The sequence below is a fragment of the Alosa sapidissima genome, chromosome 10, assembly GCF_018492685.1.
Source record: "Alosa sapidissima isolate fAloSap1 chromosome 10, fAloSap1.pri, whole genome shotgun sequence".
NCBI classification, from domain to species: Eukaryota; Metazoa; Chordata; class Actinopteri; order Clupeiformes; family Clupeidae; genus Alosa; species Alosa sapidissima.
Genome location: NC_055966.1, coordinates 28,218,908 through 28,234,374, shown reverse-complemented (window position 1 = coordinate 28,234,374; position 15,467 = coordinate 28,218,908). Strand labels below are relative to the sequence as shown.

The window sequence follows — 15,467 nt, the reverse complement described above, 5'->3', positions numbered from 1 at the left end:
GAATGTATGATTAAATTGAATTATATTATTTACTTTTCTCGCGAACCGTTCAACACAGCAATTATCGGCTAACATCGTTTAAAAGCTGAGAAAAAGCTTTCATGTGATACTTGTGATGTCTGTGTGATGAGTAGGCTACTTCGCGAGTAGTTCAACTGAGAAGAATGGGTGAATTTGGACGTACTTTCTTTCTTGCGCTGTCACTTTCCACTGCGTAAAAGACTAAATTAATTTGCGCTGTGAATGCTAAAATTATTTTGACAGGCCACAGGCTAAATAAAATCGCTATTAGTAGGACGCAAAGCAGAACATTGAAAGAAGGGGGCACCAAGGCCACCGTGGCCTGTAAACCTCTGATTTTCAAAGGGGCATCACGGCCAATGCAAGGGGCTACGAAGGCCATGGCCCTTGTGGCCGCCGTGAAATTCCTACCCTGGTTAGGATACCTGTTCTTAATGCCTGTTTACACATTTGTTGTTTTTGTTCACACATACTGTACGTATGTTTGTTGATATTATTCATGCTTGTTCCTTGTTCATGCTTGTTCCCATTTTTTTTTTGTTCCACACTGTTCATTTTTATCTTATGCCAGGTACCTTTATTATGAATGTTGTCCTTCCTTTCAGCCCTGATGCACTCTGAAGCCTGATGTATGTGGAGGATTTTTTTTAAATGTATTAATCACTTATAATATTCCTCCCTGTACCTTCACTTTGTTCTTGTTTTTCCAGTTAGATACACACATTTACACACACACACATCTTATTGTCTCACTCAGTATTTTTTATTAAACAATATTTGATTCATTCATCCAAGCTTAATGAGTTGTTATTCTTTAATATATTTGATTCTTTGTGCATGGCTTAGTATTAAAATTATCATGGTTGTGTGGTCAACTCCTGCCTCATCAGAAGAAGTGGGTGTAAATGCTGAATGGACTGTTCTTTCTCAAAAAAGCAAAAAGGTACAACGTCCAATGGGAGTGTCGCCTGTCACTGTTCTCTATCACTCTCTCTGCAGCTAACCTTACTCTTACTCTGTGCATTAACCCAGAGCCGTAGAGAAAAATCTTAATAGCTCTTACCTATAGACCCAAACCTATAAGCATAATGCTTTTGATAATATGTGAATGGCTCAGTCCCGGCGTCATGGGGGGGCTTTGGGGGGCCAGGCCCGTCCTGGAAGTCATCTGTGCCCGCCCTGGACGAGCTTGGCTGCACCAACCAACCCCAATCCCATAGATTGATTTTGAACACGTATTAAATGTAGGCCTATATTATACGTTTGTCAATGTAGCAAGTAGCAAATAAAACTTGTAAAATCTGTATTATTCCGTAGCTAATCAATCAGGAACATTAGGTAAGCCCGTCACCTAAATGGAGAGGTTACATGGCGCAGTCTACTTCACTTCTGCACTAACCCCTGTCATCCGATGACAAATATGGCTTATCGGCTCGCAGGTAGGCTATATCTCGTAGTTAGTAGAAGTAGGCCTAGTAGTTTCTGGGTTTGTTTGATAGTGTTAACCTTTACTGTTTTTTCTTCTGACCTAGTCGGAGAACAGGGAGCTTTACCACTCCAGGGCCGAAGTTATCCGTAACTTCGGGGCTAACTCCCTAACACTCTTATCTGAAAGTGGTTAGCAAATTAACGAGGATTTTGGTTTTATCTGCGGATTTATTTTGAATATGACTAGCTCCAGTCTCAATAGCACGTCTACTTTTTCCACACGCATCTCAGTTCTAACACACATCCCCTCTCGCTTTCTCTCTCTCCATCCCTGCGCACGGGGAGCTGCACCATTTTACAACAATTGCATCTACATTTTTATGACAATGTTTTGTCAAGTGTAAGCTTAAACTACCGTGATCAATTTAAGTTCCCGTGCCCCCCCTGGAAAGGTGTAATGCCCGTCCATGAATTTGTGTCTGCCGCCGGGTCTGGAATGGCTTAATCTTAAAATGATATTCTTAGTCTTAACATGATCATGTTTCACGTTGTGGTCTGGCTGTGACCACTTATCAGAAGTGAGCTAGCTGCTAGGCGAATGCTGAATGGACCACGGCAGACCTAACGCTACCACGAAGGTAAGCTAATGGCTGAATCGGAATTAATAAGCAAAATCACGGTAATCAATAATACAGCCCAGTTGCGATAAAATGAAAATCATGAGACATCTGTCATCACATGAATGATATAGAAAAGAAAACTTAAGTTAGAGCCGTTCTAGCCTGTACTTCTGTCCATGCGAACATGAACATAAGCTTTTCCCTCCAAAAATGTAAAACGTATCTAAGTAATATACAGCTTTTCGTTGTCACCCTGCCTCTCAAAATGCAAAACTGACATTAACAAATATGTAATCATGCAATAACAGCTGAAAAAGTAGTAGGGTGTATGTTTATATATATATTTACCGTTATACAACGCAATCGCTGCTGTCTGTCCCATAGAAGAACATGACAGCCAGCGTATGTTTTGGAACTATAGCGGTTTACACGAACCACGTGACTGCCCTGGCGGTGATATCAAAGAGTGTCGCAACTCTTTCTCTCTATGGCTCTGGCGAAGCTGATCTTTGTATGGATATGCTATCCTCGTTAGCCGTTACCTAAGTAGTGCTATATAAGCAAAGTGACAGAGGGCTAACACTTCTGTAGCTATTTTCAATCATACTAATTACAATATATTACGTTATTACAATAATTACAATATTTACACAGTTAACCCAACTTCTCTAATTGCAAAAGCTTTCAATCATACTAATTACAATATATTATATTATTACAGTGGTTCTCAAACTTTTTCTTTCATTCCCCACTTTGATCAAGGGGGCATTTTCGAGCCCCACCTGTCCCTCATCGCTCTAAGAAAGTGGTAGGTCAAGCTTAAAATTGTCAAATTTATTGAAATAATGACAAGTTCTAAATATATCCTCTTCAGCAGAGTTAAAATCAGCTGGTGTTGCAGATATAATAATAAATAAATACATAATGTGCCATTGTAAATTAAAAACACATATTTCTGTTTTCCAGCAACATATTAGGAAGCATAGGCCAATATTTTACAGCATTGTACAATATATTCAATGAAATACCAATATGCTGCATTAAATGGATCCATAATCCAGTCATACTGAGCACTGCTGGTTGGGAAATATTTTTTAAATAAACTTTGCAGGGATGTGATGTAGGCCTACTGTTTAATACATGGGATCACAAGAGTGGCTCCCGAATCAGACGTTTCAGCGATTTCACTCAGATTCTCAAAGGCATAATACTGTCGCGATCGAGGCGCCTGTCCCATACCTCAAGTTTTTTGGTGAATGCAGTAATCTTATCTGCTAGGTGAGGTAGGTGCTTGTCTTTGCCCTGTAACTGGAGATTTAACTTATTGAGCTTTCCAAATATATCGCTAAGATAGGCCAGCTTCGTCAAGAACCTAGGTTGTGGAGGCAGGACATCATATTTCGCGGAGCTTTTCACTGCTGCCAGCACTCCCGTCTTTCCCAGGATGTATTTATGGAACTCTGCATAATTTTATTTATTTCGCTGCGAACCAGGATGAATGAGCACCTGTTTCTCACATCGGTCCAGGCACCTTTCATAATTGAAAAGACTCATTCTGAGTATGCATTACTTACGGGGATGCTCAAAATGCAAGAAAGTAGCTTTGCATACTGTGGGAAGCCAGACCTGCTCCTGAGTGCTTGGGCCCAAAGCTCACCTACAGAGTGGTTGTTTATCTCCAGATTAGGCAAGACCTCTTGTAGAACACAGTTCTTGTTGTATAGCTCATCCAAGTCAAGCTCATCCTCCATCTGAAGGGCGGATACAGATGCGGTTAATTGCCGGTAGCTGATTTCTTTTTTTTTCTTTGAAATTGAAACACTGGATGTTGAACCCAGTTTCTGAGAAGTTAAACCACTTCTCAAGGTATATCTCCACAGTTTCATAGAAAGTATTGAATTCCCTCTTGAGCCTGTCAACACTGACATTATCTGAGGAGAGGAGGATACGGTTAACTTTTGTTCTGAAAAAAACATCATTGTTGCGCTGCTGGAGTTTGGTTCGGAGGCCGTTCATCAGAGCATACACTTCAACTGAGGTGAGACTGTCACTCTCAAGACTCAGCACGGCACAATTGAAAATCTTTAAAGTGTTTTGCAAGAAGAAGAGAGTGACCTCCAACTCACTGCATTGGTCTTCCTCTCCATACTCGTTACCCCGGAGCGCACTCCTCCTGTCCCAGCGACAAGAAGTAGCTTCGCACAGCTGGCCAGGTGTTGACAAGTCTGTCAATTGCAGGGAGCAGGCTCAACCAGCATGTCGGGACGTGGCGCAACAGTGCATGGTACTCCACGTCAGCAAATTGCAAACATTTCTTTGAGGGTGGCAACTCTCTTGGCAGAACAGCTGAAATGGTTGAATGTTTTTATAACAACATTCTCCACATCTATTTGCAGTACATTGCTGGCACGTTTTACTGCATTGTGTATTATGTGAGCTGGGCAGTTTGCGGGCAGGATCTTGCTGTTTTGTTTTTTTTAGATTTTGGTAAATGGAGTGTCTTCTTCCATAATTCACTGCCGCATTGTCAGCCGAGTAGGCCATTATGGAAGCTGAGTTTGTGTTCTTTTAATTTATTCAAAAAGGTGTCAGTGATCGCATCTGCGCTCTCGGCTGCCTGTTCCAAGAAATCAAGAACTCTGGTCTGGATGCCCTGCTCTGGAGTCCAGAATCTCACAGAGATTGGGAATGTTTTCACATTGCCTTTATTCGAGGCATCTGTTGCAATGGAAAAAAGAATATGTCTTTTGACTCGAGGCTCTTGGAGAAGTCAGATGCTAGGGGTGCCAGAACGTTTGTGACCAGTGCTTCAGCTTTTGTGTGACCGCAGCTGAGTTTAGCTATAGCTGAATCTGAATACAGCTTTGGTATCAACTTCATCGCACAGTCAAGCGATCTATATGATTGTTGGTGGGCCACACAGTGAAACACAGAGGTCAGCTCTGCAGCAGCAACTTTATTGTACATGGAATCATCCTGCTTCTTAAAGAAGGACGAGACTAACGTGTTGGTCTTTACTGTCGCGGTGTTGGCAGTGTAGCTTGCTGCTAGCATGTAGTCTAACATCTGCCTCCCCTCCATGAGAAACACCAAACTCTCTTATACACACTTTGCAGAATGCTTTCATCGTCGCTTAAGGCTTTGTCAATCCACGGCAGAGGCGATTGCTCTAAGACTACAGGGGAAGCTCAGCCTCCTTCTAGCCTACTATTCCAACTAGAACATGCTGAAAACATGTTCATCTTCATGGCTAGTTTGTTCAGCAATAAGGTTTTGCCGGTCATTTATCGTGATTTCGCACCCGTAATACATTGCTGTGACGACACAATCCATCAAAAAACCATGCAAAAAAACCATAGACGCTCGGCTTCACTGGACTTTCAATGGCACTACAAAGTGGGCTGATCTCAGTGCAGAAAAGCTACACATTTATTGGACAAGCGCCACAAAATCGTCATTTCCAGGGAAGCCCGGCGTCTCTGGGAGTGAATGGGACAGTGGGATGGCCCGGATGCCGAGCTTCTGTATGATGATTGGAGGAACCGTCATAGAGGCTGGACTCTTTTTGATTGACAGCATATGCGTTAACGTTAGTGTTAGCAGGTGAAGTCGAGAGACAAAGCAAGTTGCAGCTCAAATTCTCATAATTTGGGAGCAATACAGTCGGTTTCTATTTGTCTTTGTAAATAGCATACTGTAAATAAAACCGTAATGTGGAATTACAGAGTTTGTGACTTGCTTTTGTTCCAGTTGTGTATTTAGGCTAAATTAGGTAGCGCGCTATATAACGGTGTAGGCTACATTATGCCATGTCTGCCATGCCAACTCTATAGCCTACTGTTTGGGATACTTTTTGCCCTCAAAGAACAATATAGCACCTTAATAATATTAATTTAATAATTTACCATTTTTATCAGAGCTTCCTCTGTTCCAAAGAGCAGCAATCGCCACTGATCCACGGGTACCTCCCCACCCACTCCTCCCGGTACCTGCATAGACGCTTTTGTTTTTTAGCGGCGTGTTGGGGTTCCGGTACATCAGCCATGTCAAGGAATGAATGAAAATTAGCTAAAATCAGTGCATATTCGCGCCTAATTATAGAACGTCAAAAAAGAAACAAAGTAGACGGGGCTGCATCCAGACACTTCGCTGCCATCATTGAGTCAACTGCTGCATGCAGTCGACTCAACCTCTCTAAGGACATTTTTTAATGTTTATCAGAAAATAACTACTCAGTATTCTGATTGAGTATAATTTTCGGGACAATTAGGGCCGGATTCGGGATAAACGCTTAGATTTCGGGACTGTCCCGAATTGCTCAGGACGTCTGGTCACCCTACCTGCTATCCTCCGATACAATCGCCATGTTGTCCGCTAGTTCACTACAGGCTTCGCACGTTTTTCCTTGGGGGAGAAGAACGTTGTGTAGTCGTAGGCTACTGGAGGCGGGGTTAATTACCATATCCATTTTGACATTTAAGTCCAACATTTATGTAAGGGATAATGTATAGAACGCCGGTCATTATTGGGAAAATAAGTCCCGACAGGGTGAACCGGACCCGCAGCGGAGGGGTGTTGTTCCGCCCTGAAGGGACTTATTTTCCCAATAATGACCGGCGTTCTATACATTATCCCGCTTATTACACGGCTACTTGCCAAAATGAAATAATGAACTCCCCACGATATGACTTTAGCCTACATAGCCTAGCCTATTTGTTACCGTTCATCGTGGCATTTGCTGAGAAACAAATAGTTAGCAACAACACATGCTGAACTTGAATCAAACATTCTTAAGAACACAGGTGATCAACCGTCTGCGTTCACTTTTGAATGAAGTTCCAGTCCTTGCGTAGTGATATGAAAGACGTATCAGAAGCACAAAAACGGTTGCCATTGACAGCGGTAATTACATGAAAATACTTTACCGTAGAACTTTGGGAAATCCCATTCAAGCCAATGGAGCGTTCTACTTGCCTTGTGAAGAGCCGTGTAATAAATTTATATATAAATGTCAAAGTTGGAATATATATATATATATATATACAGTTAAGAACAAAATTATTCATACCCCTGGCAAATATTGATGTAATGTTGATTTTCTCTTGACCAATATGTTTGTTCTGACCGAAAATGACACTGCCACATGCCAAAAGGTTGTAAGACAATGTGGTAGAAACATGGAATCAAAAAAATAATTGTTTTTAGCTTTTTTTTAGCATTTTTTATGAAAAACTAAATTATTCATACCCTTTTTCAATAATCAATGAAAACATCTTTATTTGCATTAACAACTCTCAAAATGGTTCTTATAATATCTACCAAGCCTCTCCATATCTCTACAATGATTCTAGACCACACCTTTTTAACAGCAATCCGGGTTTTCAGTCAGGAACGATTATTCCATCGATTATGCCATCACTCTGGCCTTGTGCTCACTTTTTTGACGGATTGAGGTCTGGACTCTGGCTCTGCCACTCTAAAATTGGTAACACTTTACTTGACAGTATCGACATAAGAGTGACATGACACTGTCAGGAACATATGACACTGTCATGACACATGAACCCTAACCCTAAACCTAACCCTAACTTGTTATGACAAAAAACGAATGTCAATTAATAACAGAAGCATTATGTCATAAACGTTTATGACTTGTTTATGACACATTCATGACAGTGTCATGTCACTCTTATGTCGATACTGTCAAGTAAAGTGTAACCCTAAATTGTTGATATTGTTCTGTTAACCATTTCTTGCCTTGTTTGGCTGTATGTTTTGGATCATTGTGTGGTTTAATGGTCCAATGATGCAGATCCATTGGGACAGGTCTCTTGGCACACTGGCTGATCTTTTCCACCAAAAATCTCAATGTAGCCTCTTGTTTTAGTGTTACTGTTTACTTTGAGAAGTTCACCAGGTTCCATTGTCTGAAAAACACCCTTGATATTTATATTTAGCATTTATATTTAACATTTATATTTCAATTTAACATTTATATTTAACATTTCACTTCATATTTTTCCCTTGTACAAAATCGTATCTTACATGTTTTGATGCTAAATGTGCTAAAACTGTGCTGGATAAAACAAAATACCTTATTTTACAAACGGTACCCCATATTACTTAGCCTGCTGCCATCCATCTAGCTAAAAGCCACCTCCGTCATATGCTACAATGTTGCTGTTCTGAATGTCTGTATTTTACAGCTCGGATGCAACGTGACAGTTCATTTAAACCAAGGGGTTCACGCTGTCCCACTGGCAAACAGGAAGTGGTGGAACTGCTCCCCTATTTCAGGTAGTGGGGTACGGTTGGCTACCATTGTTACCAAAAATAATTCCAGGGAAATGCATGGATTCCAGTTGCTTCCAGTAGCAGCAACTGGAATCCATGCATTTCCACTGAATTAGACTTTGACAACATTATTTCTGCAAAAACCAAAAGTATTTGTGACATTTGTCAGATAATCAACCAGAACGAGAAGCTGCAAGGACCAGTAGCCTCTATGCTGCAGCATAAAAATCAGAAAAAGATTTGAGTTTGATTAATCACAATTAATGTCTTCCTCATAGCTTTGCGTGATGGATAGGCTGGATGTAAATTAAATACTTTAAATATTGTGCCTGCTTTTCCATATTGACATGGACCATTGTGTCTGCTTTTCCATATTGTCATGGACTATTGTGTCTGATTTTCCATATTGACGACTATTGTGGACCTTGTTCAAATTCACCACTTGTTATTACTTCTTTTAGTGCACAAGAAACATACCTGTCAATGGTGTCATTGGAATCATCTGCTGGTTTCTGTGTAGAAACTATATTTAAAGTTAATAAGATGCTATTAATAATAGTCCATGTCAATATGGAAAAGCTGGCAAAAAGGAGGAGAGAGAAAAAAACAACCAAGAGCTCCAAGATGTGGAAAGAGAGAAGAGACTGATTTCCTTCGGCTAAGTTCTGTCGAGATTTGGAGTATGTTTCTTTATTAACTTATTGATCTTTATTGATTGACCTTGTGATGGCCCTTATAGTGCATATTAGCAATTATATACATAAACAACACTATCTTACACTTTACATTCAATAACTTTGTATCCTTTTATTGATTCTTTATATATATATTTTAATATATTTAACTTTTGATGTGTTTTCTGTTATTTTTCCCAGATTTCACCCAGAATACGGTGTCTGTTAGCCTGACGAGCCAGACCCACATTAAAATGTAGGGTCTGGGCACTCACCGTTCGCAGTGCTCAGTCCGAGGGGCGGGATAATCGGTTGTCTTTTTAAATTCCCTCTGCACGCAATAGGACAGCGCTATGAGTCCCATGCGTTTTCCCATCAGCGGAGCTAGTGGGCTAGTTCAAACTTTTGCCAACTTAAAAAAAGCTTAACTCGTGTCACACTGTTCGCCAACAGCAACATCCATCTTCTTTGTTTTCAAGTAGCAGGGAATTCAAACGTTGCAACTCTGCCATCAATCATTATGTTAAGCCCGCCTAACGACTCTATACATGATTTGATTGGCCTGATATAAGTTTAATTTTTTCGAGCTCACAAGCCAACGGAGAGTTGCTAGACTAGCCCTGGAAGCAAATGTAATTTGCTGCCGCTAGGGTGCATCTAGATTTTTTGGCTAGGTGTCTGTGTCTCTGTCTGAAACCTCAGCAGTCATGTAGAGCAGTGTTTTTCAACCTTTTTTGTGCCACGACACACTTTTGACACTTAAAATGTCCCACAGCATACTACCATCCTGTGTGAAGAAAAAATAAACATACCATAGCCTAAAATTTCAAATAATCCACAGATATGGCCTTATTATGGCTTCTATGCAAGACCTGCTCAATAAAACAAGCGCCCTCTGTTTCATTTGTAGGTGACTATATCTAATTTAATTGTTGTTATGAACTGGATATGTGATGATTCTGTGAATACTGGATATGGGGCCCCCGTTGTAAAATGCCTGCATACCACAAATAGTGCAATCACACAATCAATGAGAGCATGTGGTTATAAATTCTTTGATGCAACAGTTGCTTTTCTGGACCAGTGAGTGACATTTGGGTAATTTTCTGCGGCACACCTGATGATCTCTCACGGCACACTAGTGTGCCCCGGCACAGTGGTTGAAAAACACTGATGTAGAGGATGTCACCACTGTGTTATTATACACATGAAATGACAGGCTCCAAGAGGTTTCAGAGTGTAGTTTGCATAGCTTGTGATGTATTTGAGAAAACAAATGTCAAACCAAAACCAGTCAGGATTGCCACTGGTGTGAATGATCAAGGGGGAGGGCCCCCAAATCAAATTCTGCTTAGGACCCCATTAGGGCTTGAGCAAACAAAAATGATAATGACGGTCCCCATGAGGAGGTGTCATGCAAAAAAAATCCTGAGCCTACTGAGCCAGTTACCCATGTCACCCTACGCTTGCAGCTTTCATTATAGTGAACAGCGCCCTCGTGTGGAGACGCTGGGAAGCAGACAGTAAGACAGTATTTGGCGTCACAACATTTGCAAGATTACAGAACATAGCGATATGTGAAATGCGAAATGTACCCCGGGCTGCAGCTTGCAGATTGGGGCTTTTCTTCAGTCCTGAAATAGGCCTAGTTCAGACGTGTCACCCTCTCTTTGACGAGACCAACTGACAAGATCATGGCTATGACCTGCTACTGAAAGGAGGCGGGTTTGTACGTAGGATAGCCCAATCAGGCAACGCGCAGCTGTAGCTCCATCGCAAAGCGCGCTGGGAGCGGCACAGTTAGGTTTGAAAAGAATGAAGTGATGAACTGTATTCAAACAAATAAACAATGTAACGCTGCGTTTTCTAGAGGCAAGGAGCAGGTAAATCAATATAGGCTACTGCTAAAGTCTGGAAAACGAAAAAAGAGATGAAACCATAAGTAGTTGTCGTGGGTAAGTTAGAAACGTGGTTCTTGCAATCACAGTGTAAATGTAATGTTACTTACTACATGCTGTATATTCCCAGATGGATGTGTAAGTCCAACGCGTGTTAGATAAACTTGTCTTCCGTGGTTAGTTGAGTCGGTTGCTATAGTTCCAAAACTCGCCAGTTTGGCTGTATTCCCGGAGAGTGCACTGACGCACTAGACAAGCCTGTTGCTGACGGCGGGAGAATGGCTAGAGGAGAACGGATCAAACCCATATGCTTCAAATAATTACAACTTTATTGTTGCATTTTACGCATCTTTTAAAACATTTGTGTGCTTTTCATCTAAACTAGCTGAAGTGTCTCGTAATTGTTTCGTAAGTATTTCCGTCTGCGTCCATTCGCGAAATTCTATTTCCAACACCCATAAGCTGAGCAGCAGTGATATCTGTGCAGTTGACAAGTTGAGTCCAGAGCTGTCACATCAGTGCCAAACGGAGTTTAAGTTGCAACCTTGTTTACTGTGGGCTCAAACCAATTTCTTATTTTATCTTATTCTATCTAATTTTTAATTACACATGTTTCTTTGTTAAGACATCACCCATGGGATTAAATCACACATCAGTGTCCTTGGCTGGACGAAGGGAAAACACAGGCGACATTTAATTGAGATACAACCAGGACCATCAGCAAGATATGGACAGCAATTCTTATTCTAAACCGCCAATAGGGTAAGTTTAAATCTCCCGTGTCTTTTGGTCCAGAGTTTGTCTCAATAGGGCGAAATGCTTTAATGAATGATCCTTGTATTGATCACCTGTGCATAAAAACTGAAGCGCCTCTGCGACTGAAAAGTGCGTGTTTTCAGCGGTAAAAAAACCCCCGAAATCATCTCAACATTTGTGTTCTTACAGGATAGTATATGACAAGCGATAAAATCAAGTCATTTTTAGAGGTCACCCACTTAGTTAACACTGTGTAGCTATTTGTTTGTGTTATTGTGAGGTCATGCCTGCAGTATTTCAATTTTGTATGAGAACAGCAATAGAGTGCAGAAATAGACAGAGTAGGCTACTGTATCTTAGATATGGAATTACATATATATTATGAATAGAAATCTGGATTCTCATAAGATTAGTTATTTCTATGCACAGTTTAAATTTGAAATGCTTAGACCTACTGTACATAGACCTACATTCCATATTGATGTTGGCCTGTAACATAGCACTTGAATTGTTAGGGGTGTTGACTGTGGAAAGGTCCGCACTCTCTGGGTGATTCTGTCGGACTATTGTGCTGAGGTGGGGTAAACGTGTGACTGTTGTTGAAGTCCTTTTGGTCAGAAAATGGAACTGCAATCTGCCACAGGTGAAGTGGAGCCACTCGACTGTGCGTTAGGCAGGCAGAGAGATAATCGGTCTGTTTTTAATATAAGGGAGGTGCTTGGACAGATATGCAGTATACGTTAGTGAGGAAGGGACTGTTTTTTGTTAAGTAGGTCAGGTGTGGGAAGCTCTCTGGTGTTGCTGCTGTTGTTTTTATCATTTATCCTTACTAAACACCCTGGCAAATCTGCTCAGTGGAAGGCTTAAGGCTGTTGTGTGTTTAACTGACAAATTAATTGGAAAGGTAAAAGTGAACAGTGAACAGTAGTGATTCCAACAGTGAAACTATTATTGAGTGCATAGTCAGGTACCACCTGTAATGGCTTCATGGACCAACAGTGGGCCAGGTGAACACTGGTGGAAAATCCTGGTGACCCCTCCTATTAAAGTGCCCCTTTTACAAGTCCGCAGTCTTAGTTAAGTTGATAGGTAATAGTTGCGTTTTTTTCTTGGTATTTGTGCTGTAGTTTCTCTGTATTTATCTACATATATTATTAACCAATAACATGCTATAATTCATCTGTAATAAACTTGTTTCTAAGTATTCACATGTACTGTAGTTTCTCATTTATGCACTTACCTTCCTGTTACCTGTAGTAGTTACCCAATAATATACCATCATTTACCATGATTAGGTAATGAGGAGACTGTAAATGGAAAGGTTAGCAAAACCCCTGGTCTGTTTGGACAGGCGTTAAGGGCAGAGCCTTGTACTGGTCCAAGGTTGAAGTTAGCGTTTCAGTAAGGGAAGTACACAAAGCATTCTGCATCAACACCTCACCTCCTCATACAGGGCAGCTTCACCTACAGGGCAGATATTGGGGATGAGCTCCTCGTACAGGGCAGATATTGGGGTAGCTGGACACCAGTTGTCGCTGACATGCCTGGACCCTGCTCTTAGCAGTGAATTTAGCTGGTGTTATCTATCAGCTTGTCCTGTCTGCTCTCACAGCAATTATTGTTTTCTGGAATCATGTCTGTCTGTTGTTGTACTACAACAACTACTTTAATCTGTAATCTGTAACATATAGTCATTAATCTCGTGGATTTGTATGCACCTTGTTCAGCTGGCCAAATGGATGTACAGCTGTTGCTGTTTCAGCAGACTGTTCTGTGTAATCTGGAATTATCTGGTAGGACCTGGGTGTGTCCTTTGTAAACGCTTCAGCCTTTAGCCACAAGTCTGTTTGTGTCAGCTGACCTAATGACAGCCCAGAGGTTCACATTGAAGCCAGGTTATTTAAAGGCCCCCGGGTCTGACGGAGCATGCTCCGTGCACCCCCCCCCCCTCCCTCTCTCTCTCTGCATTGCTATCCCATAGAGTCTCTGTTGTGTAAGCCATTATTCAGCTGCTGTTATCTTATTTTTGCCTCAGACTGAAACCACGGTGGGATAACAAAGCTTAATGTTGTCATTCAAAGAACAGGTTAAGATATGTAATCTGTGTTATTAAAGTCTGTGTTATTGGAAGAATAGTTTAGTTATGGACAAATGAGTCACTGGAGAAGTTTGTGGTCAAAAGCAAAGATTCTAGAACAGAGCTCTAGAATCTTTGGTCAAAAGATTCCTGTGCGGCACTTAACCGCTGACAACAACTCAAGAGTGAAGAACAAAGAACAGAATGAACAGAGATGGAAGTCTTCAGCAGTGTCCAGAATCCAGTTCTGTGAGGAACTGTAGCAACTAGAACCTCCATGAATTTCACACAGGACCCTGGTTTCTATTTCACAAGAACCTTCTCCATGACCATGTACTGTAGCAGCCTGTCTCCGTGGACACTTACCTGGAGGGCGAGGTAGTCCCATGATAACATGCGTCTCGGTGGACACACTAAAGCCTGCTGGATGAATTTACGAGTGCCTTTATATGCAGACTGTAAATATGGAGGAGGTTCATATTGTTAAGGACAAGGAGATTTACATTGTTGAATTACATCTCTCACCTACACACACACGCACACACATACACACACACATTGCGTGTGTGTGTAGGTGAGAGACACCAATGTGTGTGTGTGTGTGTGTGTGACTGGGAGTGGTTAATGGGAGTCTGAAATGGACCATCTCATTAGCTCTGGCTTGTTTCTTTAGACACCCTAGACAAGTGATGTACAGTAAGTGTGTGTGTGTGAGAGAGAGAGAGAATGTGTGTGTGTGTGTGTGTGTGTGTGGGGTGTAATTAAAAAGTACCCAGCTCCATGCCTCCCTGCTCTGTCATCTGTATGCTGCACAAAGCCCCATTGGGACGCCTCAGGCCATAATGACAGGAGATGGTGGATTTGTAGGCCAGTGGTTCTGGGTTTGAACATCAGGGAGGACACAGCGCTCATTCAGGTCCAAACCCACATCAGATGTATGTCCTGGGAAGGAAAGATGCTGTGTGTGTGTATTATGCAACTAGCTGTGTTAGAGCTCTCAAAAAAGGCCCTTAACTTGTACACACAATTGAGTCACATCGCCATAGCGAAAGACACACACACACACACACATACACACACACACACAATGCTTCTTACACACTTGACACCCTGAAGTGATCTGATGGTGACACCTCCATCTGTAACCCTAGAGCTTATTCACAGAGGCACGCACACAAACACACACACACACACACACACATAGGAGAGGTACACTCACTGTTGAGTGTCACTGACACTCTTGTGCTCTCTGTAGGCCTGGGATAGGGCCCTACATAACTAACATCTCACACCTGAGGGACCATGTGCTTAGAACAAGCCAATAGTCACAGCAGAACATCTCACACCTGAGGGAACACATGCTTAGAACAAGCCAATAGTCATAGCAGAACATGTGTGCATAGTTTACACACAACACAACAGAGGAATTTTCTATCTCTGCTTTAAACACAAGTTAGATTTGTCTGTGCTTGTCTTCAGCAATCAATGCTGAACGTCATGGACCGGATGAAATTCTCTCACTTTGTGGAAATAAACCCCATTGAAGAAATTGGAGAAACTGTGGTAATTTATGGAGCATTTCATAGCGTATTTATGTCTGTGTTCAGTCAAACTGTGTCTGAATAGCCATGGATCTTAGAGGAGTTATGATGACTGGTGGGCACAAGGGGTTGGAAATGTTTTCCAGGTGTGGAAACTG

At 41.6% G+C, this 15,467-nt stretch overlaps 1 protein-coding gene across 8 annotated transcripts in view; it reads left to right on the top strand.

The window, feature by feature from the left end:
* Positions 1-10,814: 10,814 nt before the first annotated feature.
* The window catches only part of cobl (cordon-bleu WH2 repeat protein), a 48,851-nt gene continuing 44,198 nt past the window's right edge, over positions 10,815-15,467 (top strand). For 6 of the 8 annotated variants that reach the window (XM_042106840.1, XM_042106837.1, XM_042106835.1 and 3 more), the window contains exons 1-2: positions 10,815-10,992; positions 11,561-11,697. In XM_042106840.1, the coding sequence (XP_041962774.1) occupies positions 11,663-11,697 (35 nt within the window). In that variant the 5' untranslated portion in view covers positions 10,815-10,992; positions 11,561-11,662. Of the gene's footprint in view, positions 10,993-11,122; positions 11,344-11,560; positions 11,698-15,467 lie in introns of those variants that run through there. The other 2 variants (XM_042106833.1, XM_042106832.1) reach the window with 2 other exon arrangements.